The sequence below is a fragment of the Patagioenas fasciata genome, chromosome 1 (assembly GCF_037038585.1).
Source record: "Patagioenas fasciata isolate bPatFas1 chromosome 1, bPatFas1.hap1, whole genome shotgun sequence".
Lineage (NCBI taxonomy): Eukaryota > Metazoa > Chordata > Aves > Columbiformes > Columbidae > Patagioenas > Patagioenas fasciata.
The window spans coordinates 79,690,513-79,713,455 of NC_092520.1; the positions used below are offsets into that span (position 1 = coordinate 79,690,513).

Below are 22,943 nucleotides of genomic sequence, written 5' to 3' on the forward strand. Positions count from 1 at the left end.
TATTGTATTACAAGTATCCAAAAATATTGTTCCCTTTGGTGTCTGTGGCTAACAGAAATCCCCAGGAGGTTTCCACAGATATTTAGAATACCCTAAGCTGAAAGTACTTAAAATCAAAACAATTTTCATGCCTAAAAAGAACTGAATTAATTATGGCTTGAGGCAACTTGGGCCTCTGTATGTGGTGATGTAGACAGTGGGAAAATTTTCTTCATGCCTGCAATACAGGATGTGATATTTCCATCTTGTAGTGTTTAGTGTTGATTAGATTCCTTTTGCATGGTTAATTTAGTCATGGGCATTTCCACACTGGCAAATGCTGGCTATATGGCATCTCTGGGAGAAGAGGACAGAGGTAGGACAAAATAAAATATGTGTAACTTCTTGGGGGAGGGGGTGGGCATTTTAGCTTCTCTTTCCATTCCTTCTCATCTTAGTCATGACTCTCTAAACAGCAATTTCTATATTTTTCTATAATCTGTTTAATTTTTTATTTTGATTTTCTGGTATTCTCAAATGGGAAGGATGAAGGCTGATTCTTCCTGAGCTTCTCCAAGTATTAAGACAACACTACAGTTAAAAAGTGCCAGGAAATACAAGTATGAAAAATACCTGTGCTACTGAGTGCTGTGTTTGATCCAAGTGTTACTTCCAGTTACCTGAAGGATCTTGTGAAAGTCTGTAATCTTCACCATAGCAAAACAGGATCTGGATGGCAAATACAGAGGGCCAGAGAGCATGTCAGCAAATCAGCAGTTGAGGCTTCTGTCTCTCTCTCTCTGGTAGTCTGCAAGCAGCAGACACTCCAAGATATCACCCTTAAAAGAGTGTGTTGCTCAAGGGCTCTGATATTTAAGCTTCCGTTAAGATATTGTTGCTATTTATTCAAGCTTGAGGTTTTTAACCAAGCGCCTATATCAGTAGTCCTTTGTGCCAGATAGCAGTTAGTAAAAAGAAGGAAAATGTAGAAAGGAGGGGTGACTGAATAACTGGGTACAACAACTGCAGATTAAACTAACTTGGACATACATATTTTTTAGTATCTCACTGGTGGTTTGTTATTTAGGTTGCTGATGTATGCTTCCACTAAGTAAACATCTTAAAATTCTGTTAATTAAAAAGAACCTCTGATTCCACTAATGTTGCAGGCTTTTATAAACATAACTCCAGCTTAATGGAAGCTGCTGGCCTTTGGCTTCATGAGCAGAATGAGGGAGAGAATATGCAACTGATAATTCATCTTGAATACTGTAGGCTTTTCTTTTGACTTCATCTCATAAACATTAAATTCAAACTGGATATACTTAAGATGAAGGCAACAAGGACATTTGTCAGTATGGGACATCTTTGGTCTGAGAAAAGTCTAGGGTAGGACTTTTCTTACTGGAATAAGTTGTATGAAGGGGAGGGTATGTTGGAACACCACAAGATAAGTAAAGGTGAAAAAGAATATTTTTTTCTGTGATGGAAAATCAAAATTATCTCAATTAAATGTCAAGTAAACTTAACAAACAAATAGGAGGAAGTATGTTTTTCAGGCTACAAACAATTAAACCTGTAGAATTTATTGTCAGGGACTGTGAGGTGGAGGAAAGTATAAATTAATCAAAAAAAGAACTAGACAAAGTCAGGAAGTATAGATCTGTCACACTCTAATCAAACTTGATAGCTGTGATAGAGTCTCTAATTATGAAGTCTCAAGGACTTTTACAAGCAGAGGCTGGAAGACTGGGCAACTGTTAAGCCCTACTAATACTTTCTTATCCGTCTTGTACTTCTCCCAAAAGCATCCAAGTTTGACCACTACTGAAGATGTGATCTTATACAAGATAAGCATTTCATCTGTCTTAATATATGAGTTCTTCAGTGCTCAGAAAGTATTAAATAGTCTCATACTTACAACAGGTGTGACCTATCATGAAGGACCTTGGAGGGTGTAAGAGATCATGGCAAGGACTGGATGGAAGTCAGTGACATTTAGTTGTATTTGGATTGGTTTGCCTCTTGTAGCACTCATAGCAGTGGTTCATGTAATAATAGCAGACATAAAGGTAGAAGACGCTGCTTACTTTTCTCTCTGTTTCCACTATTGCACATTTAAAACATGAAATAGAATTACAAATGAGTTCTTTTACATCTCTAAAACATGATATTGACTCAAAAATCATGATACTTGAAGGAAAAATAAATGTTGGTTTTCTTTTATTTGTCTTCTTGATGTTTCAACCTATAACATTCGTATAATCTTTCTTGAATTTATATCTTTTTCTCTAGAGGCATTTCAACTCTGGAAAATAGAAATTCTTATGAACCTAGAAATGAGGACATTAAAAAACCTACTAAATTTCATAAGGAGTGACAACACTTCTTCTGTTTCCCTGAAGGTCTGCCCTCTCACCCTTAACATATACAAAGGGGATTTAATAGCTTATCTTTTGCAACACAACCCAGAAAACAATCAGCAGAATGGAAGTCTGGGTTCTTCAGGTGTTAAACTGAACCAAACAAGCCCACAACCAGCATTTGTGAGGGTTTCCCTTTTGTGCTTTTATTGGATGGTCCTTCCCTTCTCCTGCCACATCGCTTGAGTACCTGGTTGAGTACCACATCGAGCTGTACCTGATCATGCTGAGGCTGCTGCAGGCACATGTAAGACCTGGCACAAAGCTGACAGAAACTCATAATATTTTCCAGTAGTTGCTATTTTCATTAATGCTAAATATACAAGGTGTCCAGGCTGAAGAAGTCAAATTCTTTTGTGGCATAGGAACCAGGGAGGTATTTTTAAGGATGCCTGCCACCGTTGGAAACAAGTTTCCCCACAGCAGCTGACTTCCACGTAGAAAGGGGTGGCAAACTTTCAGGGGATGACAAAATTTGAAAGTAAGAAAGAGAAGAAAGGATGCAGGAGGCAGAAGTGACATAAAACCACAGAGATTGCCAAGAGAATAATCCCGTCAGGATTTCTGAAACACGACTGATGTTGTCACATGTTTTGAACACTGGAGGTGTTTCCTTTCTGATTCAAAAATCTTAGGTTAGTGAATTTGCACAGTGGTACCTGAGTGTTGTGGTGGCGGTTATTTTAGTCTTAGGTTGTTTTATTGTCTGGACATAAAAATTTTGAATCTTAGCAATGCAAACTCATAATTTTTTTGATGCTTCAACATGGCAGTATGGTGCTAGTTTCAGAGGAGTGTTACAGAGGCAGTCAAAATGAACACAAGGCTTTGCCTCATTTCAGTAACAGTTGGAAGAGAAATAGAAGAAATAGTGTTTTAATTATTAGCAATGAGACTAGCGATTAAGAATGTTTTGATGGAGAAATATAACATAAGAAGCTGCAGCTTAGTGACTCTACATGATAGATAGTGACCTAATTTTTGGCAACTAAAAGCCATAAACATCAGCCTTGATACATCAGACACAGCATCTGGTAAAATGCCTTATAACTTTTAAAAATTAATGCACAGAGGGATGAAAAACTGCTGTACATCAGCATGCATTTGTTTTCTGTCTAAATGCAAATGTTGCATCCTCTAACCAGCCCATAAATATGTTTTAGAACTTAAAAAGAATGTAAAATATCTTTCATAGTGGATGTGGTGGTCGTAGAGTCTCAATGTTTCCTTGTTTGTGATGTTACATGCTGTTTATTTAAAAAGCCCTGTACATATATTAGATATTCATGATTGTCTCCATCAGTCAAAATATCATTCTTTAATCAGACGAATAAGCAAAGCTTCAGATTTATTAATATAATCTTCTTAATGTTGCAATGAAAAGGGCATCATGTCTCTTCTTGAAATGTGATAACTTCAGGGAATTTGTGACCATCGTTGCTTTGTCGTTCTCAGGGCATTGATTTTTTTTTATTTATATAAATCTACAACACAGGACTTGTGACTTGATTTGAGTACTGACTTCTTATATGGAAACAACTAAATGCCAAACTGTAGATGAATTTAAGCTACTGGGCATACTCAAGTAAGCACTGGGTATCTCAAGACTGTTTGAGCAGTCTGAATGTCATGAATCTTTCTCCGAGCACCCTTTGTGAAAATCCAAAATTTTGTGCAGAAAGTCTGGTGTTTACTGATCCAGTTTCAACATTCTTAAAAATGGACATTTGGAGACATAGGTAACTATATTATTTCTGTGGTGCTAACAACTACAAAATGAAATATCATGACTGCAATCTATTATTTTGAAAATACCTGTACTTTTGAACCTCCCCTTTCTCTTTCCCTCTCTCTCCACCCCCTATCCCCACCTCCTAGATTTAGGAGATCCTAAGGATAGACTGTGTGAAAATATAAAATGCAAAGCTACTCTGAGCAGTGAAAAGATTACTGTTAATGCCAAGGATTTGTTCTTCCTGTTTACTACTTTAAAAAGAAAAAAAAAAAAAGCTCGAAGGATTTTTTTTTCCTATGCATTAATTACTTCAGAAATGCTATAAGTAGTTAGTGTATTGAAGCTTGCATTTTAGTTTATATTATGAACTAAAGCTTTAATAAAATGCAGTCAAAAGTCCTGAGCAGTTGCACACTGTAAAGCAGGAAATCTCCTCCACACAATAGAGATTAAATGCTCTCTGTGCATACTGTATTCTGCTCAGCCCTCTGCGTTTGGAGCTGGGACCGTGGCAGTCGTTATCTCTAGCAGGTTCCTTGGTGATTTTCAAGCCCTGCACTACCTACCCAAGTGGCAGTGACACCAGCTTTTACTGAAGCCTTATTACTCTTAAAAGAGCAATTTGGTTGGTTGCACGGCTATTAGGATCAGACAGTCAGGCTTAAAGCTGTCAGTACAACTGCTTCTCATCCTTTTTCACAATCCTGACATCTTTTCTCTTTTCTGCTGGACACAAGCATTACTGTTTTTATCATTTTCAATCAAGCTCACGCTGCAAGCTGAGGAATATATTCCCACAGAAACCAAAGTGAGGAGCAGAAATTATTTTATAGCTGCTGTAGTAGCAGTGGTGCTGGCTGCATGTTGTGTGGGAGAAACCGGATCAGTGAGAAATGTGCCTTTCCTCAGGGCTACATCATTGAGATATTACTTCAGCATCTAAGGAGAGCAAAGCTACTCCTTGCTCTGATTTTTCAATGATTAATCACTCCTCCTTAAGCAAACAGAAAGTGAGGGAGAAGACGTAAAGATTTTTTTTTCTTTTTTTTTGGAAAATAACTTGTGGAAATGTTATCATCAGTGAAACAGGGGAAAATCACTATGCTTGAACTTCTTTTTATTTTGATGTTGCTCTTCTCTGGACCAACCCTGAGCAAGCTTAGCAGGACCAAAGGCAAACACTGGAAGGGGGGTAAGTGGAAAGAAAAAGTTTTGTAATGATTGTTTGGGTAAGACTCTAAAAAGCTGTATTAAAGGTGATCTAAGGAGAATACCTATGCTCTTTTGAGTGACTTGGATTTCAGGTTGTCATGTGGGCTTGCAATAGGATGCTGAAAAGGGAGCATGGAGTTTAATTTGTTTTCTTGTTAGTTTGCTTGACTGGCTCTGTAAGGCATATATTCCTTGCAGGAATTTTATTTTGCACTGCATCATTAGTGGAATAACATTTAAGGCCTTTATACAAATAAATGCATGCCATTTAGAAACCTGTGTGTTTTTTGACTGTGAGAATTCAGATTATTCTTTCTATTATGGAGACTCTGGGACTCTTGTGGCTTTATTGCAAGAGATAGTACCCCCTTCATACGGGGTTTTAGCGTTGGAAAAAAAAAAGAAGGAAGAGAGAAAGCAAGCAGCCTATTTTGAGTGCAGAATTGTTAGTGCATGTGGTAAAAATGACTAGACAGACATTTTTTTAGAGTACATGAACGTTGTGAAATGCACTGCCAGCAGCACTAATTGGCTGACTGGCTATGTCAGTGTTGATGTGTTAATAAAGATAAATTGCATTAACTTTATTGAAAAAAGTGCTGTGCTGAGAAAACACTTATGATTTTTGAAGGCAGCAATCCATTTTCCTCTTCTGTTAAAAACTGCTGAGAAGATTTACCCTGTATGTGCTGTGAACAGTTCACTAAACATACCTTTTCATAAAGTTCACTTTGTTTTGCTTCCTTGCATGACATTTGTTTATGGAAAACATGGGTTATCGAGGTCTCATAATCAAATAGCTTGGTGGGCATGAATGGTGTTTCACAAATATTTGGACTGCGGAACTGTGGACTGTAGATAGCTTGATATTTTCTATGTGGTTGTTTCTTGATGATGCTGATTGAAGGTGCCCCGGGATTTTTTTCTCTCTCTCTCATTTTTTTTTTTTTTTTTTTTTTTTCCTCCGTACAAGTGTTGCCACAGCATGGTGTGTTTATCACAGCTTTAATAGCACTTTCAGTTCTTCTCTGCTGTCAGTATTGTGATCTGAGGTTAAAGACTAGCATCAACATTAAAAAGAAGTTTTAATAATTTATCACAACATCTCAGCAGGAGGCTCCTCCTTCCTCCCTCATCTGTGTTTCCTTTTGTTGCATTTAAAGAGATCACAAATCTCCCACTTACTGTACCTTCCAGGGAAAAGTTTCTGCACACACTTAACCTGGACTGTTAATGCGGCACAGTATATCTTAAAATTATTTCCTGGTCCTGTAAATCACATTATCACATGTATCTCACAGTGCTGCTGCTAAGTATCCTCACTGCAAATTATAAGCTGTTATTTACTCTGGGCAGCATGACCTCTTCTCAGAGGCATATAAGTTAGGAATATATTTCACTGTCAAGTTCCTAGGATTTAAAAAATGCTCTTAATTTTTTTTCTCTTTCTCCTGTTTTCAATTAAATTTGGTCAATGAGGAGTGTATTGCTTTAGTCTCTTACCTACTCTTCAATAGAGGCAAAGAGAGTGAAGAATTTTTATCATGGGTAGAAAATAAACCCTGAATCTCACTGCAGAAAATAATACCTTTGTATGGGGTTCTGCTTTTCTTAGAAGTGTTCTTTGCAGCTGAAACAAAACATAAGGAAGGTACCTGTTTCAAGGCAACTAAGAAGCAATTTGTCTTGTTTACTCACACCTCCTGAATCATCCAAAACCCCAGGCATACCTACTGTACAGTAGTTTTTTCATACATAGATGTTATTGTGAGAGTTGTGTCACTTGAAGATATGATGTATGCTTTCCAGTGAAAGCTTCAAGTTCAGGATTTGTCAAAATCTATGTTGTAATGTCACGTAGTCTGTGTTTTTCTGACCTCCAAAATATATATGCACTTCCCTTTCCATTAAAGATTAAGGATCAGCTTTTGCTTATATATAATGATTTGAGTTCTTTTTGTTGGTGTACTTATGGAATTTGTGGTGTCACTTGGTGAAATTTTGGCATGCAAACTTCTCCACTGAAGCATGCTGGAAAGCGTATCCCAAAATGAAAACAAAGATTTTAAAAAATTATTATTTTTTGTTTGTTTTTGTTTTTAAGAGGTTCAGGAGAGCCAAACCCCTGTATACTAACTTCTAGTGGTATTTTTCAGAGGGGAAAAGTGATGCTGGATGCACACATCCGGAAATACATGATATGATTTGAAGTATAGCTCTCCTGAGGTTGGTTTCCATGGTGGACAGCAACAGCTGATTGGTCTAAATCCTATTTAAAGAGTGCTGTGAAGTATAGGCATCTTTGGAAAGTGCTGTGTCTGTATAGACCCTGATCACGACCAGTCTAAGTGCAGGCTAGTGAACCTGGAAATTCTTTTGGTATCATTAAAAAAACTTCATTGCTGGAGATACAAGCTCTGAGAAGACATTTTCTGTGGTCTTGCTGTGTAGTCCTCTGTATTATTTATAAGAAAAACAACGGTATTCGCTTCTATTTTTGTACTTGGAATTTACTCTAAGAAATGGCCACCAACACGCAACTAAAATAAATCGAATTATGGGTAGAAATCACCTCCTGATTTAGTTGCCCTGTCAGGTGTCATGGAGCAAAATGACTCTCATATATGGGCCTCGAGAACTGTAAAGATACCATTTTATTTTCTAGATGTTTTTCAGTCTTCACTCCAGAATACTTTTCAGACTAATTCATTGGAATGCAGTCTCTAAATGTGATTTAAACTGGGATTTATAAACTAATAATCAAGACAAACTGGAGTTGAAAAGCAGAACCTAGAAGTACGAATCAACTGAATTTTCTTTTTCCATTTTAGCCAAAATAACATACCATGGTTCAAGTTTTTAAGAAGGATTTATAATAAGGAGAACAAAAAGCTGGGAAAAGAAGATTAAATACTCTTTTGAGTATACCTTAAGTCGCAAAGCAGATTTCAAGCGTTGCTAATGCCTATCCCCTCCTGAATTTGTTTCCACTGTGTTTTCACTCTGTCATATATCATGGCAAGGGTGGAAGTAAGTTTTGAGTGTATCTATCCATGTGCACGTGGATATGCTTTGTGCCCGTCCAGAAGCATCTAGGAGAATTGGGAGACTGGGAAGTATGCTGCCCATTTGTGTCATGCTTGGGAACCTTCCCAGCACTTGACTCATGCTAATAGCATAATAATAGCAATTCTTGACCAAGGACAACTGGGGCAGTGATCCCCATTCCCAGATTTCTTGGCTATTTCAAATGTCCACTGGGTATGTGCGTCGTGTGTCACACTGGATAAGCACCAAAGGCCAGCCAGTGTGAGTGGGACCAGGGAACATCATTGTACGGGTTGTTGGTGAAGGGCTTTTTGCTGCTGGGACCTTGGTCTTGGTGAGGAACTGACAAGGGCAAGCCAACCCCTTTTGTCTGTGGGGGTAGCTGTGCCCTCCTGGGCTGTCAGATAGCTTTGAAGAGCCTGACCCTTTATTTGGTCACCTCTGTAACAGCACATGGTCTACCTGATGGGTCAGTACCCACCCCAGCTGAAAGGCTGCAAGCTGAGCTGCTGTGGAGTGGTCCTCAAGGGTGAGATGAACCTCAGTAAGGGATCACAGACAGTCTCAGCATAAGAGAAAAATATGCCAATAGTGCCAGCGACACTTCCTGGGGGAAGAAAAGGCTACCAGGGTCAGGGACAGGAGTCAGAGATTAAAAAGTTTTAGAAGGAAAGGACCAGACCTGGGGTTGGGAAATGCAAATTAAGTATGCCTTTTCCCCAAAGGGTTGTTTACTCATGTCTCCCTTGTGCTTTATCAGAAGAATTCCTGGTTTTGGAACTAAAGTGTGATGGGGTTTATTTAAGATCAAATTGGAGAAATAAAAATAATATGCAACCACAGTGCAACACCCCGCAGAACTAGATGAGGGTGATGCTTGTCCTTTCTGTCTACATGAAAGTGAAGCAATAATCTCTTTAATGACTAAATCAAAGTTTATTATGCAAGTTAATCCAGCCTTATATTTCAGTTCCAACTTCAGTTCTATGGCAGTTTAATAATTTTTACGGCAGAAGGTACCAGCATGAGAAATTTTGAACGTCGCCAGCTAGATGTTACTGGTAAGGGTGATACAAAGCTGTGTGCATGAGATTTGGTCTCCCTACAGATTGATCAGCACATGTGTTATATAGAATGTACATAATTCATTAACTCTAGTTCAAACATTTTTAGAAACATAATTCAAATATTAGCTCAGAAGAGAAAATTTCTGTACATTTCCTTCCATACTGAAAGCAGCCACCTCTGAGACCTTCCAAATTTAGAGGTGAGGTATTAGATTATTAGAGTAATTGTTAGAGTACTAGAGTTAGAGGTATGTTATTGGACTGATACTAGGTGGCTGGTGAGCTCTGGACACCCAGACATCTCAGGCACACGGACATTTGCATACAGAACAACTTCTGGGTGCATACACACTGAGTTTGGTGAAAAGAGGGCCTTGAGATTTTCTGCATTTGTAATGAAGACTCTCTACACAGTCACAAAAGCCCACACATCAAGAGCACTGTGAATTGCTATAGACATTTAGATGTCTTCTTGGCAGCCACTCAACAATACTATTCACTTCCCCAGGAGGGAGACTCAAAAAGCTTTTTTTTTTTTTTTTTTTTTTTTTTTAACTAGGAGGAACTTGTTTTCATTTGCCTCATGGCTGCAGAGTATTGAGCATAAAGGAAGGGAATCTGTGACCTTTGAAGGCGGGGAAGTAGAGATGAGGCATTTTCATGGACCCAGGTAGCCTGGGTATTAGTGTGAGTTATTGTGAGGCATGGAGGGTCTGTTTGGATGTGATGAGGTGGATCTTTTGATGTAGTGGTTGGGTTGTAGCACTTGGAAAGCACACTCAGTTGTACTGGTATGATTGATTGTGTAGTTTATGTGATTTTGAGGGTAACACTTTTCATAGTTTGCCATTTACATAATGTAAGTAATTTATTTTATAGAATTTCAAGGCTAAAGTGCATGAATTATTTCTGTGAATACATTATAATGTACAATTAACAGTATTTCCTAAATCACGAGACATTTAACATGCTGTTATATACTTCTACACTGAAAAAAGCTAATGAAATGCTGGTCAAAAGTTTCAAGCTCAGGGTCCTTAAATTATTTCCCTACATTTAATAGAAGCAACCTGATTTTGAGTAGTAATGATAATTCACAGTTTTTCATAACTTCAGAGGAAGATTGATAATTTGAAGAAGTGGCTTGTGCATAGATAAGGATCTGAAAACCTAACTTTATAAACTGAGGACTCTAAGTATGGATCTGCAGTTTTAGTCTGCCTGCAAGTATTTAAAGTGTGTGACTACACACAATATGTGACTCAATGTACTTAAGATGTTCTAATAGTTTTGTTTTGAATATACTTGAAAGGGAAAAGAATATTTATTTGTATACTGAGTGACTGTGAAATTAACTGATTTTTGTTCAGTCTTCTGTTTTCTTTAAAGTCTAGATTTAGGTCCTATCCCACAATAACAAGCATTTTTTTTGCACTGTATTTTATATCACCTTCTTCAATGTGAAGTCTGAATTCAGGACTCTGCTGGTGGGTGAAACTTCCCATACGTATTTTCTTGGAATGTATGTACTTTGCTTGTCTATTTTTTATCTCATTGAAGACATCTGCAATGCCATACAGAAGCCTGGTAGTGTGTATTCAAACTCATACATGCAGAGAAGGCAAAGACAAGGGCAATGGAAAACTAAGTTTGTAAGAGTTTCCTTCCCAGGTGGGAGGGAAAATGGTGGGGTTGCTTCAGTCATGAGGGAGTAAATGTGGGGAAGATACAACATTTGCTTAAGAACAGACCACGTTACTCCAAAAATAACAAACAACAAAACAAAAGAAATAAAAAAAACCAGTAAGAAATAAATGTAGGCTGGAAGTTAGAAGAGTGTTTCCAACCATTATTAAGACATGACTGCCATCCTTTGGCAGATGAGATCAGCCTAAGCCACGTTTCCATGGTCGTCTTCAACCTCAGCTAGTCCTGGCTGCAAGGTCTTCCTTCACTACCACCTCCACCAGTGCCTGTGCACATCTGCTGGGACCCCTACTCAAGGAGCTGGTGCAGCTCGCAATTAGCTATATAAAAGAGAGCACAGCATTCATTTAGCTGATGGAATCCCTTAATTTGCCCACTTTCAGGTCACAGTGGCACCTAGCACACAAGAAGGCTATGGTCACAAGACAAGAGGTTCTGATCATGGCTTGATTTAGGCCACTTCAAGCTGGATAACTTCAGCCTGCAGCTCTGGGTTAACCAGAAGAAAAAGAAAAAAAAGATTTAATAAAGTGGCACCTTGCTTTGAATCCTATGTCCACATCCTGTACTTGTAGCCTTGCTTGAAATGTTTGCTATCATATTAAAAAGTATGTTGATCAAATAGTTATAGAACAGAAGGAATATTTAAATACAGTTCGCCTCCCGCCCTCCCCATATCCTCCATGCATACACGTCTCTCTCCTTTGGTTATTTGCATTTATTTCTCTTAAAACAGATTTTGAAACCACCATAAAGTACCATTGACATTAGAAATCTAGCAAGCACAAGCAAACCCTCTTACTTAGGTCCACAAATAAAATGAACTCATGTTAGTGTTGAAAGAGCACAGATCAGAGACTCCAAATGATGAACAGGCTTAAACACATCCAGAGTGTCTGACAAAAAATTATTTTTGCTTTATATTTCTAGCAGTTTTGAAAGACAATGATGTTCATCAGTTAAACACTATTGATTTTTAACTTGAAAACATGATCTTAAGAGGACTTGGAATACATTACCACTACTGAATACCTTCATGAAAACTTCTCTGTTTATTACATTAAAAATTGGGGAGTGGGATACGTGACGTTTTTACAGACGACTTAGCTTCGGTAAATGATACTCAAATTGCCAACAATTGCTTTTGACGTTTTAGAGCTGTTTTTCAATAATGACAACACCATCAATAGAAATTAGTTTTTCAGTCATTTATATCTGAATCATAAAATCTTGTTCTTGGCTAAATTGTATCATGTTAGCTCTCATCCTACCACTGATTTCATCCTACTACTTTTGAAAGTTCATCCTCTTACTGTAGCTGATTAATAAAACAAATACATTGTTGCATATGTGAACTGCACAGAGAAGTGAACCACAGTAATTCCGAAACATCAAAAAAAAATTATTTTTTTTAAGGTTGTCCCTCAAAACTTGTGTTTTTTATTATTGTGTTTCCTTGCGTAAGAAAACTTAAATGAAGTAACTGAAAAAACAAGAGAGGGGCAAAATCCAGTTTTGTTTCCAGAGATGCTGATGATTCAGCAGAAGCTGCCTCCAGAGATAAGGATTCTCAGCCTTCAAAAAAAATATCCAATGTTTTGATATGAGTAAGTGTATAGCTTCTCTTTCATCTGGGCTCTTGTGGTCTCTGAATAGCAACTGTCCTTGCAGCCTCCCCGTTTGCTTTCAGGCATGGGCAAGTGTGCAATTTCTGTGCTGGTGTAATTTGTGATGGGACTTTACTGCTACAATTCCTGCTGTGATTCCAAGCTCAGGCATGTTGACAGTGGTGTAGACAAGCAGCAAACTCTTATTCTTCACTGTCTTTCCCATGCATTATGCTGGAAAAGTACAAATGACATTGCTCATGTTAAAACCTCATGTCATTTTAGTTAACAATTAACTTTCTGATGGCTAGACTTTTTGTGTTCTTTAAAAGTTTCTTTGTCAGTTTTGAAAGTTTAGAGAGAGAAAATTAGAGATTTACCATTTTACCTGAGATTGCTGCCTCTGGCTTGGTAGTTTAACCTAGCTATAGGTTCAAGGTACTGACAGTGGAAAACACACAAAAAGGTTCCTTAGCTCCGTAAATAGGAATAAAGGAGCAAATTGTTTACTCCTTTCATACTGCCTTATCGAGAGATGAAATGGAAGAGTGTGCAATATTTGATACAGAAAAATTGGAGGGAAAGAGAAAAAGCCACAAAATTATTCTGAAAAGTGGAGAAAATACTTTTTAGAGAGCTTAAAGGAATTTACTCTGCTCAATTACAGAAAATCTGAGAGTCAGCTTTCAGGCAATTTAAGCATGTCACTAAATTTCTTCTCCAGTAAAGGGTCCTTAAAAGTATTAGGAAAAGGTATTGCAGAAGTGGATGAGTGAAAGCCCATGTCAGGCACATCCAGATAAAGACAATAAACAAGTTTTAGGTTGAGGATTTTAAAAAAACATCCTTCAGTTATATTTTAAAATCTTACTGACATGTTGGAAATTTGCATGCCATTGTTATACTTAGTGTAATTAGTACTTACTTTGAGAAACTACAGGTACTGTTCTGCGGTTCCTTTATACCCTTAAAAGATGCAGGGATAGCCTATTCTTCAGTCATTACATTCAGCCTTTCTTCTGGAAAGCAGTTGGTATACCAAATCTACTGCTTCTGATTTAAAAATTAGCATGCTACACAGAAGCCCTTGGAGAATGCCCCTGGTTAATTCATCTTCAAATGTAAGACTGTATCTTATTTCTTGTACTTGCTTGAGAAGAACTTCTGTGTTGTAGTATGTGTTGGCGTTCTCATCATCTGTCTTGCACTTGTTATAGGCAAGCATAATGCCATTGAGATTTATAGAATTATGCCACTTTAAATGAGAGGAGAATCTACTTTGAGTATTAGCTGTAATATCATCTATTTGATAATGAATCATGACAGTTCTCACCAGGTAATACTTTCCTAATAACAGATCTAGGCGACTGGGGAAAGTCTGATCTGAAAATGAGAACATGGGAAAGTCCTGAGCTGATGAAGACAGAGGGAAAACTGTGACACTGATGCAGTTCCTACAGATGTAGAGAAGTTAACTCTAGTTAAGGTGGTTTTAAAGTGCTGATGACTCTGGTAAAGCCTGACAATTTGTCTGCAGTCTTTATTTGCTGTCCGTCATTCTGCAATGGATCTAAATGAGCTATTGTTATCATCCATTTGATTATCCATAGACTTGTTAAGGGTTGATACACTAAGAAAGAACATGTTTTAATGAGTTACTGTCTATTCTGGTGTCAAGAAATTCATAATAGTTTCAGTTTATGTGTAAAGTCATTTCAAAGATATAATAAAACATATTAGTAATACATGTTAAATCAAAAAAGAACTAATGCATACTTAAAATAATTTAAGATTATCGAGCATGGTGAAGGGTAAAGAGTTCATTAAAAATCTGAACAACAGTCAGTGTTCATGTTTTCAATTTTTATTTTCTCTACTGGCAGACTTTTTGGTTTCTGCTTTCAAAATGTGACAGTCTTGAAATGTGATTAATGTTTTTGCTGTTGGTAGTCGCTCTGCAAAAATGAAGAATGACTCTGTGCTTTGCAGAAATTTTGTTTCCTTTTTTGTTGTTTTTGAGTTGGAAACTTCTTCAACTTTCAAATGTTGAAGAGCAGCAAAAGAAAAATAAGAGGAGAAATAAAGAAATCAACCTCAATTAATTCATTAATGCTGTTGAATTGTCTATTTTGAAGTAAAAGAGTGTTATGGGAGTTGAAGAACAGATTTGCAGTCGAGTTAGGAAGTTAACTTCCCTCAAATTGCTGGTGGAGCCTCATGACACAACGGGTGAAGACAGACACTTCACAGTTTACCAAGGCAGAGCCACTGTTCTTTGCACGCTGAGAAAAGAGGTCTCTCAGATAATATTTACGTAGAACTTAATTTCAACCTCTTTGTGCTTTAGGAGGAACATCTACTGTCTCTACTTCTTTTTTTTTTTTTTTGTTAATAATTTGTTAATGCATAGGTAGTATTATTTTGAAGAGGAGAAATTCTCTGTTTAATATGGTCTTGCTTTAGTCTTTCTACAACAGCCTAGCATATGTCATATTTAAAAATCCAGATTAACAGAATTTCACTCCCTGAGTTGTCTTAGGAACCTTAGGAACACTTCCTAGGCACCAGTGACCAACATTTTTACACATGCATGTTGGTTATGCTGTCTTTCATCTTCTCCTTCTTTGATCTTCATGTTCAGTTCACAGTTTCTTCTGCTTCTCAGTGGTCTGTTCATTTTAAAAAGACCTGTGTTTCCTTTATACCCTTAAAAGATGCAGGGATAGCCTGTTCTTCAGTCATTACATTCAACCTTCATTCTTAAAAGACCTTTTAAAATGGTTATCTACAGAGGTTATTTATAATAGAATTCTTAATTTATTTCAATCAGCTTTAATAGCCTTTTCACTGTATTTATATACAAAAATACTACTATGAAGAGGCATTACCTAGAGTTACTCCTGTAGAGATAGATACAATATTGCAGACCATGAGGAATGTATAGAAACATTTCTGTTCCTGGCATCATGCTTTGTTTAATTTATATTCTTTGGAAAATATGGCTCTGAATCTTGACTAATTTCCTTTTTGCTGCCCTTTCATGGTATTTTATTGCTCTTTAATCTGAAAGGAACACAGAATGGGGATTTGTACCTTTCAAATTACAAACGATGCATTGTCTTTTATGTATTCTCTGGTGTTTATAGCTACTTCATAAACTTGCTTAAAGCCTAGTTTAAACAAAAGCAACATTACAAAAGCTTGCCATGTGCTCTAAAAAAGTACAGTTCATGTAGAGAAAGTGAGATGCATTGAGAACACAGAATAATATAGTGTATTATGCATGCAAATTTGCTTGATCTGTATTGGTCTTTTCAATTCCCTTTCCAAACAATGAACATGGTAATTTCATTTTACAGATAATGTAGTTTGAAGCCCTAAATCAGTTTAGCAGTACACATTTTTGATTCATGGCAAGGGCAGTTGCTAGCTCTAAATGTATCTGTTCATAATCTCTTCAGCAGAAATACAGCAGTGACTGATATGTTTCATGGCACTTACATTGTCTTTGTGTATTGGGAAAGATCACAAGATGATCTATATCATTCATTGTTCACCAGAAAAGCTGTAGGCAGTCAACACAGGGTGAAAAGGGTGAAATTTTGCTATGCGTTTAGAAAGAAAAATAATTTGAAGAATCCTCTACTGACATTCTGTGACCACCCTCTTCCACAGACATGGTGATTTGGGCTTATGTTATTTTATTATCTTTAAATTATTTTATATGGGTGCATGCATGTGTATAATGTTATGTTGGGTTCTAATTTTGCATTATGGTATGAGCAGCGGCTGGAAGTGGAAAGCTTTCTCTGAACATTTCTGATTAATTCCTCTGCACATGTAGATAGCGCATAGACTGATGACCAGCTTGAAGATTGGTCCTTTTCGTTGCTCAGTTTGCAGCATGAATTTGTACCAATCCACACAACTGCTAATAAGCGGCTTGTCATCCTTTAGTAAATCATCCTGTTAGTTTACAAAAACCCTGTAGATAGCACTTTTATAATAATGTTAAAGGTGCAGCAAGAACTGCCAGTTAACTTGCTCAAAATGCAAAGGAGTTGCCATTTGTATTGATTGATATAGATTTTTGTCTTGTCTAATAGGATTTATATTTTTTCTATGAACTTGCATTGAAAAAAGTGAAAACAAATAATGGCTAGACAGAGATAAGACATTTAAAGTTCAAAAATAACTCAAAAGTCCAACCTTCTCATGCATGCCATTGCATCCCTTGTTTCTAAGGCATCCAATCACATCTGCCTCTTTGCCAAGACAGTGACGCTAAAACGGGCTGAAAACGGCATCTTTTCACTTTGCATTAAAGCACACAGACCAGCACTCAGCTTTGTGCATTTTGAACTCACTGCAATAAAAGTTTTAAGAGATAAGAAGCTTTTTCTATTTCAGGGTTGCCATTAACCTGAATAATACATAAACATGGGAAGAGGTCTGAAGTCCTTTTGAGGATCACAATATAGCTTCAATTAAATTATACATCATTATCACAGCTGGCAAGCCTGATGTGGGATTTTAGCCCCCTATCTCACTAAATGTTCTATGTAGCTGTCTTGTCCAATTCTGTCCTTTTTTTTTTTTTTTTTTCCTAAGAAACAATAGTGCTCTTTGAAAAATCTAGTTTAAGAAATAAAGCTGAGGATGAGGTTTGGTTAATCAAGAACGAACATTGAGATGTCAACAGTCAAGCACCCAGGGAGGAAGGAGGTCAACTCTCTAGCCTTAAAAAACACAAGGGAGAAATCAAACACTATTAAGTCATGACATATTATGTTCCTTTTGAACCAGGGCTGTATGCTGTCCCTTTCTCTGCTGATTGTTTTACAGCACAGCTCCGAATTGATCATGAAACCTACCGTTAAAGTAGAATTGCAAGGGCTACCCACCAGGGATGCATTCAGTAAATGTCCACACAGCTGGCAATGACTTGCCAAACAAAAATCTGGACAGACAGATTCTTTGTCTGTTTGTCCATCTATAGTCCCCTAAGGCTTTACAACCCAAAATTTTCACGATGGCTTGTCATATTGCAGATGAGTGTTTTTGTGGATCTCAATATGATACAGAATTATTCAGTCATCATAATAGATGTCAGCTACTTATTACTTTGGTGGTGGCTTTGGCATAAATCTAGGATACAGAACTATTACCACATACTTAGGAAAATCATAATGGCTTGTCTTTTTTATTTATTCCTATAATATCGTCTAAAAGTCTTAGAAGTGTTTTGATTAATTAATTACACTATTCACACTCCCAATGCCACTGCACTTACCATTAATTTTATCAGTTTGCTTGTCTTCTTTGTACTAGTATTATATTAATAAATATTCCATCTTGAGTAGCCACATATAAAAGACTGAAATCAAGATAGCATTGCAGAGTTTTCTGTGTGGAATACTTATTTAGGATTATATCCTACCATTGATTTTTGCGCTGAACATGCCATTGATTTCAATGGATGCTTAACATGCAGATCAATGACACATCATAGTGGTTAAATGGTAGCATTTGATATTTAAAACTGAATTGGCCAGGCAGGACTGAAAAAATCTGATGAAAATCCAAACTTCCTTAAAATTTCAGTTGCAAGACTCATTTCAGGAGAAACAGCTGGTAAGGAAATTGAGAAGAATTGCACTTAGAGTGCAAAATGAAAATTTGTAGAAAAACATCTGATTTGGAAGTTGTTTGTAATATATATTTGTTGCACAAGAGCACTGGTACTGACTTCGCATGCTGACTCGTCGTCTACCACAGCCTGTGCCACTGCCTGCTGATACGCATCTCTTACCGTTGTGTTGGATTTGATGCATTCCATGTCAGTGTGTTTTCCTGGTACAAGAGCAGTTTGCAGAGTGTTTGCAGAGTGTTCAGTGTGTACTGGGGAGAAATCAGACCATATAGCTCATTATCCCAGTGTCCTGAATTTGCGGTATGCACTTGAAATATCCTTTAAGACTGTTTACGTTAAACTTTACATGGACCGTGTACTTTTCACTCCTGTTGGAGGAACAAGGAGAGATGTCCACCTATGAAATGCCTACAAAATTTATTATGGATTTTTGCAACAAAAAGACTCTAATTTCTTAATCCCCCCTCAGCCCAACCCTTTTCTGACTCCGGTTTCTTAAAAATGGGTTGAAATCCATATATGTTTTGCAGTTTTCAGACATTTTTCTTAAATGTAGTTTGTGATTTCTGCATCATTTGTACTGTTAGAGGGTATCGAGCTGGAGGATGAGGCGTTCCTGTTTGGTGGATTGCACTGTGTTTGATTAACCCTCAAAATGGAAAAGAAACTTCTTTTGGTTATCAGCTATGCTTTAGTACAGAGTTTAAAGAGAAATGCAGAAGCTTTAAGTGTGTGCACGTTGTCAGAGCAAATATATAAAGAGTTAAATTTTTGCTGTTTTGTTGCAGAACTATTTTATAAGCGTTTCTGCTCATATTGAAAGAGAAGAAGTAGAAACACCTTCCTCAATCTCTCCTTCAGAATTAGTTGAAAAACCTGTTCTCCAGCATGTAACATATGCCCATTAAAACTGCTACTGTGCTGCTGCCTCCCATTATCAGTACGGGCCATAAATTTTGCGTGGGTACAGAGGGAACTGCAGCTTGTGTACTTGAAATAGTTAGCAACGTGCTGCTAAAGTACATAGACAAAGTACATTGGCAAATGGATCTTTGTAGACAAGCATCATTATCAAGATCCATGTGTGCCGAGTTGTGTAAGTCTGAGAAGCACTAAAGGCCAGCACTTGCAGGAACCTAATTTTGGGTGAATAGAGTCCTTAGATTCATTGTGATATCGCACATAAATGAAAATACCAAATGTCATTGACTTGTCAGTGAAAAAGTAGCCAAGGCTTTGTAACAAATGGATCAGCGATGTATATTTGGAAGCTCTGTGACATATTGAAGTAGTTTATGAGGCACAATTTGTTTTGGTGGTCTGCTCTGATTGATGGTGTGCTATCTGCCACCGCTTCAGCTGTTGTGGTATGTTTGTAATAAATGTTCGTTGTAAGACAGTGCTAAATGTGTTCCATCTAAATCATTCGTTACTTATAACAAGTTACAGTGTATATGAATCTAAGGTTGTTTATACTTGCCTTCGAAGGAATTTATCATGTTGAAGCAGCTCTATCACCTCAGATGTGGCAACTGCATGCCTAAGTGCTCAGGCCATTTCAGCAGTGCCTACTGGAAACAGTACAGAAAGTTAAGCAGCAAACAGTGTTAGGTTAAATTCTACTTTCAAAAGTGTGCTGCCATTTCCAATCTAGCACTCCTGTTTGTTTCTCTTTATCCTTTCTGTTTTGCAAACAAAATATCAGAAAGTATCAGAAATAAGCATTGGGAGGCAAGGATGAAACCATCAGGTGACAGCTGCGACATGTAAGAGGAAGCACATCAACGGGTGGGATTTTTGCTGATGTTTTATGCCAGTGTATCACTAGTTCATCAGAAAACTATAAAAAATTTATGCACTACCCGCAGGGGATTTTCTTTTTCTTGAAAGTGCAGAATGCACTATCCTGAAGCAAACATCTTATTTTGTTTCCTCTTGCTTGGTAGGATATGGGATGTTTTCTCGCAATGGGCCTTGTCTGTGTCCTTCCTCCAAAATTCAAGTGAAAGAGGAGAAAACCCACAGACTAGCATTTCAGAGTGATTGGTATAGAAATGCTACTTCACATTTTATTGTATAAAGAATCATTTTCATTGCTATGCAGAATCTGAAAGAAAGAAATCTTATTTTCTCTTTTTTTCAATAGCTGCTAGGGAGTAGGAACTATTGAAAGATGTGACCAAAGTAACACAGAAGTGTTGAAGGTAATCTTGAACTCTTCACAGGTCAAAAATTCGTGATTTCTGTACCTATTAATTTAAAATTTGTATGCCCTTGGATTTTGACTGTTCTATAAACCTGACTTTACTCTTAAAAATACCAGTGTATGCTAGAATGTAGATCAAGATAATAAGATATGACTTTTTAAATTATTTTGGCTATTAGCAACTACATTTGAATCATAACAAATATGTGAATCTCTAGGTGAGATCATTTCTCCAGTGTCATTCATCTCTTGAACAGGTACTTTGGTATCAAACAGTTTGTACAGAGAAACAAGTTCGACAAAGAATGGAAAGAGGAAACGAAATAAAATGACTTGCCCAAGCAGTCTGGTTTTGATGCAAAGAAAATATTTCTAACTCCCAATTGTCAATTCATTTTTAAAAATTTTGTATGCAATGCAGTGGTAAAGATGTGAATTACCTGCTGACATTTGGAAAGAAGTACATGGGTGTTTCTTTTCATAATTTTCAGAAAGACAGAAAAAAAGCACAGTATTACAAAATTAAAGCTGCTGTAGTGATGGGTTGAAGTTGTACAGCTGCAGCTACACTGAACAGTGGAAGGCAACTGTGTAGCATTAGGTGGTCTCTTCCTTCCCCCAGCAACACATATCCATGCCCTGTACTAAGTTTATGGATTTTTTTCTTTTTTATTAACTTATAGCCTTTTTAGCTGTCTATTGATCCTATATCCTATTCCTTTGATTCTGTTGATGCTCTCTTTCCCAAAGTTCTTAGCATGTTAATAGCATTTTGTAGGCAGTGCCTTGAGGAGTGTTTATCAAAACTTGAAAAGTTTTAAAACTACCATCTGAAGAGGAAAAAAAAGTACAGTAATTTCTAGCATCAGTAAGTCACAAGACAGATCAGTTCAATATTCACTGCTTCCTGAAGTTAATGATCAAATATTACGTGGCAATAGATGGAAATTAAATCTTCACTTTAAGATCTGTCTTATCTATCTCTAACTACTCTCCTGGTTTTTTTAATTGCAATCTATGCCTCTGCATGTTCACATTTCATTCTCCTCTGTGGACATCTTTTTCTTTATCACCTCATAAGCAAACAGTTGTTGAATTGTAAAAGTCTCTTATATAGGCTTGGTGAAAGATGTTGCCTTCTTGGATATGTTTCTTTATAAAACTGATTATCTCATCAGTTCATGGAAACTATACCCATCTGTGGGTAAAACATGACTTTTACAGATTGCCTTCTTGTTTCTTTCTTCTGTGTGTGGAAGGATAGTGTATGCTTATGTAGGACATATATATTTATCACATATATGATGTACCTACAAGATCTGAGGTTCTAAGTATTTTTATATGTATGTCTTATAACTCAAAAAATTACACATGCTCACCTTGGGGCTAGAAGTGGGGAAGAAGGCGGCATTTATATCATCTGATGAAATCACTGCTCAGACTTCAGCAATAACAGCTGTTGTTCCAGGCCCCAGATGCCAGCAGCTGTGAAATGTGGCAGTGAGGTCCTTCCATTTCTGTTTTTTTTTTTTTGCTTTCAGAAACTAGTAGAGATCTAAGACGAAGGCAAGATGCAGATCCCAAGTTGTCTTGATGATTTTTGGTTTTGCTCTTCATGCTTAGAATGAGGAGAAATAAAAAGAAGCAAAAGGAGGCACTGGAGTTGCTGTGACTTGGCTGTAAGCCCACAGCCACGTGGACTGAGAGTGACCATGGTGGTCTCAAGACTCCTGCCTTAAACTGCATGAGTAAGCAAGGCCTTAATTACTGCACCTTGCCATCCTGCTTTGCCCTTACCTACTATTTCCACTATTTCTCAGTTACAGAAAGTGTTGCAAAGTGAAGCTGCTAGCCCCATTGTAAAGCCGGGTTGATTTTTAAGATTGTTGGCAATAGCTGGTGTTGCTGTGTAACCACCCATCTTTCTTTTATATAGTAACTTTCCACACAAGCTTTGCACTCAAGAATTAGAGAAGTATAGACACAGGGAATTTATGCTACTGAGACAAGGTCTTTTACTCAGGCTTTTTGACAATGATGCATAATACTCACCATGTCTGGGAGGAAGCAACACATTTGTCTCTTTATCCAGTTCAATAACCTCTGTTGCCTGTGCTTACTACTACAGAGGAAAGACTAAGCTGGGGATCAGGCCTTTAATTTTTAACTCCTGATTGCTGGTAGAATCTGTTTGACCGTATCTTCTACAAATTTAGATTTGGTGTAAGACAGGAAAAACACTGATCTGCAAACTTTTCTACCAGGTTTCATAGAACCTACGGTCCAGACTCATCTGTGATATGTTT

General features: G+C 37.2%; 1 protein-coding gene across 16 annotated transcripts in view; it reads left to right on the forward strand.

The window, feature by feature from the left end:
* The window catches only part of ROBO2 (roundabout guidance receptor 2), a 1,099,771-nt gene that overhangs the window by 179,689 nt on the left and 897,139 nt on the right, over positions 1-22,943 (forward strand). For 4 of the 16 annotated variants that reach the window (XM_071809800.1, XM_071809817.1, XM_071809793.1 and 1 more), the window contains exon 1: positions 4,772-5,329. The exons of 2 other annotated variants lie outside the window; for them this stretch is intronic. In XM_071809800.1, coding sequence (XP_071665901.1) covers positions 5,206-5,329 — 124 coding nt within the window. In that variant the 5' untranslated portion in view covers positions 4,772-5,205. Of the gene's footprint in view, positions 1-4,767; positions 5,330-22,943 lie in introns of those variants that run through there. 10 more of the 16 variants (XM_071809777.1, XM_071809787.1, XM_071809796.1 and 7 more) reach the window with 4 other exon arrangements.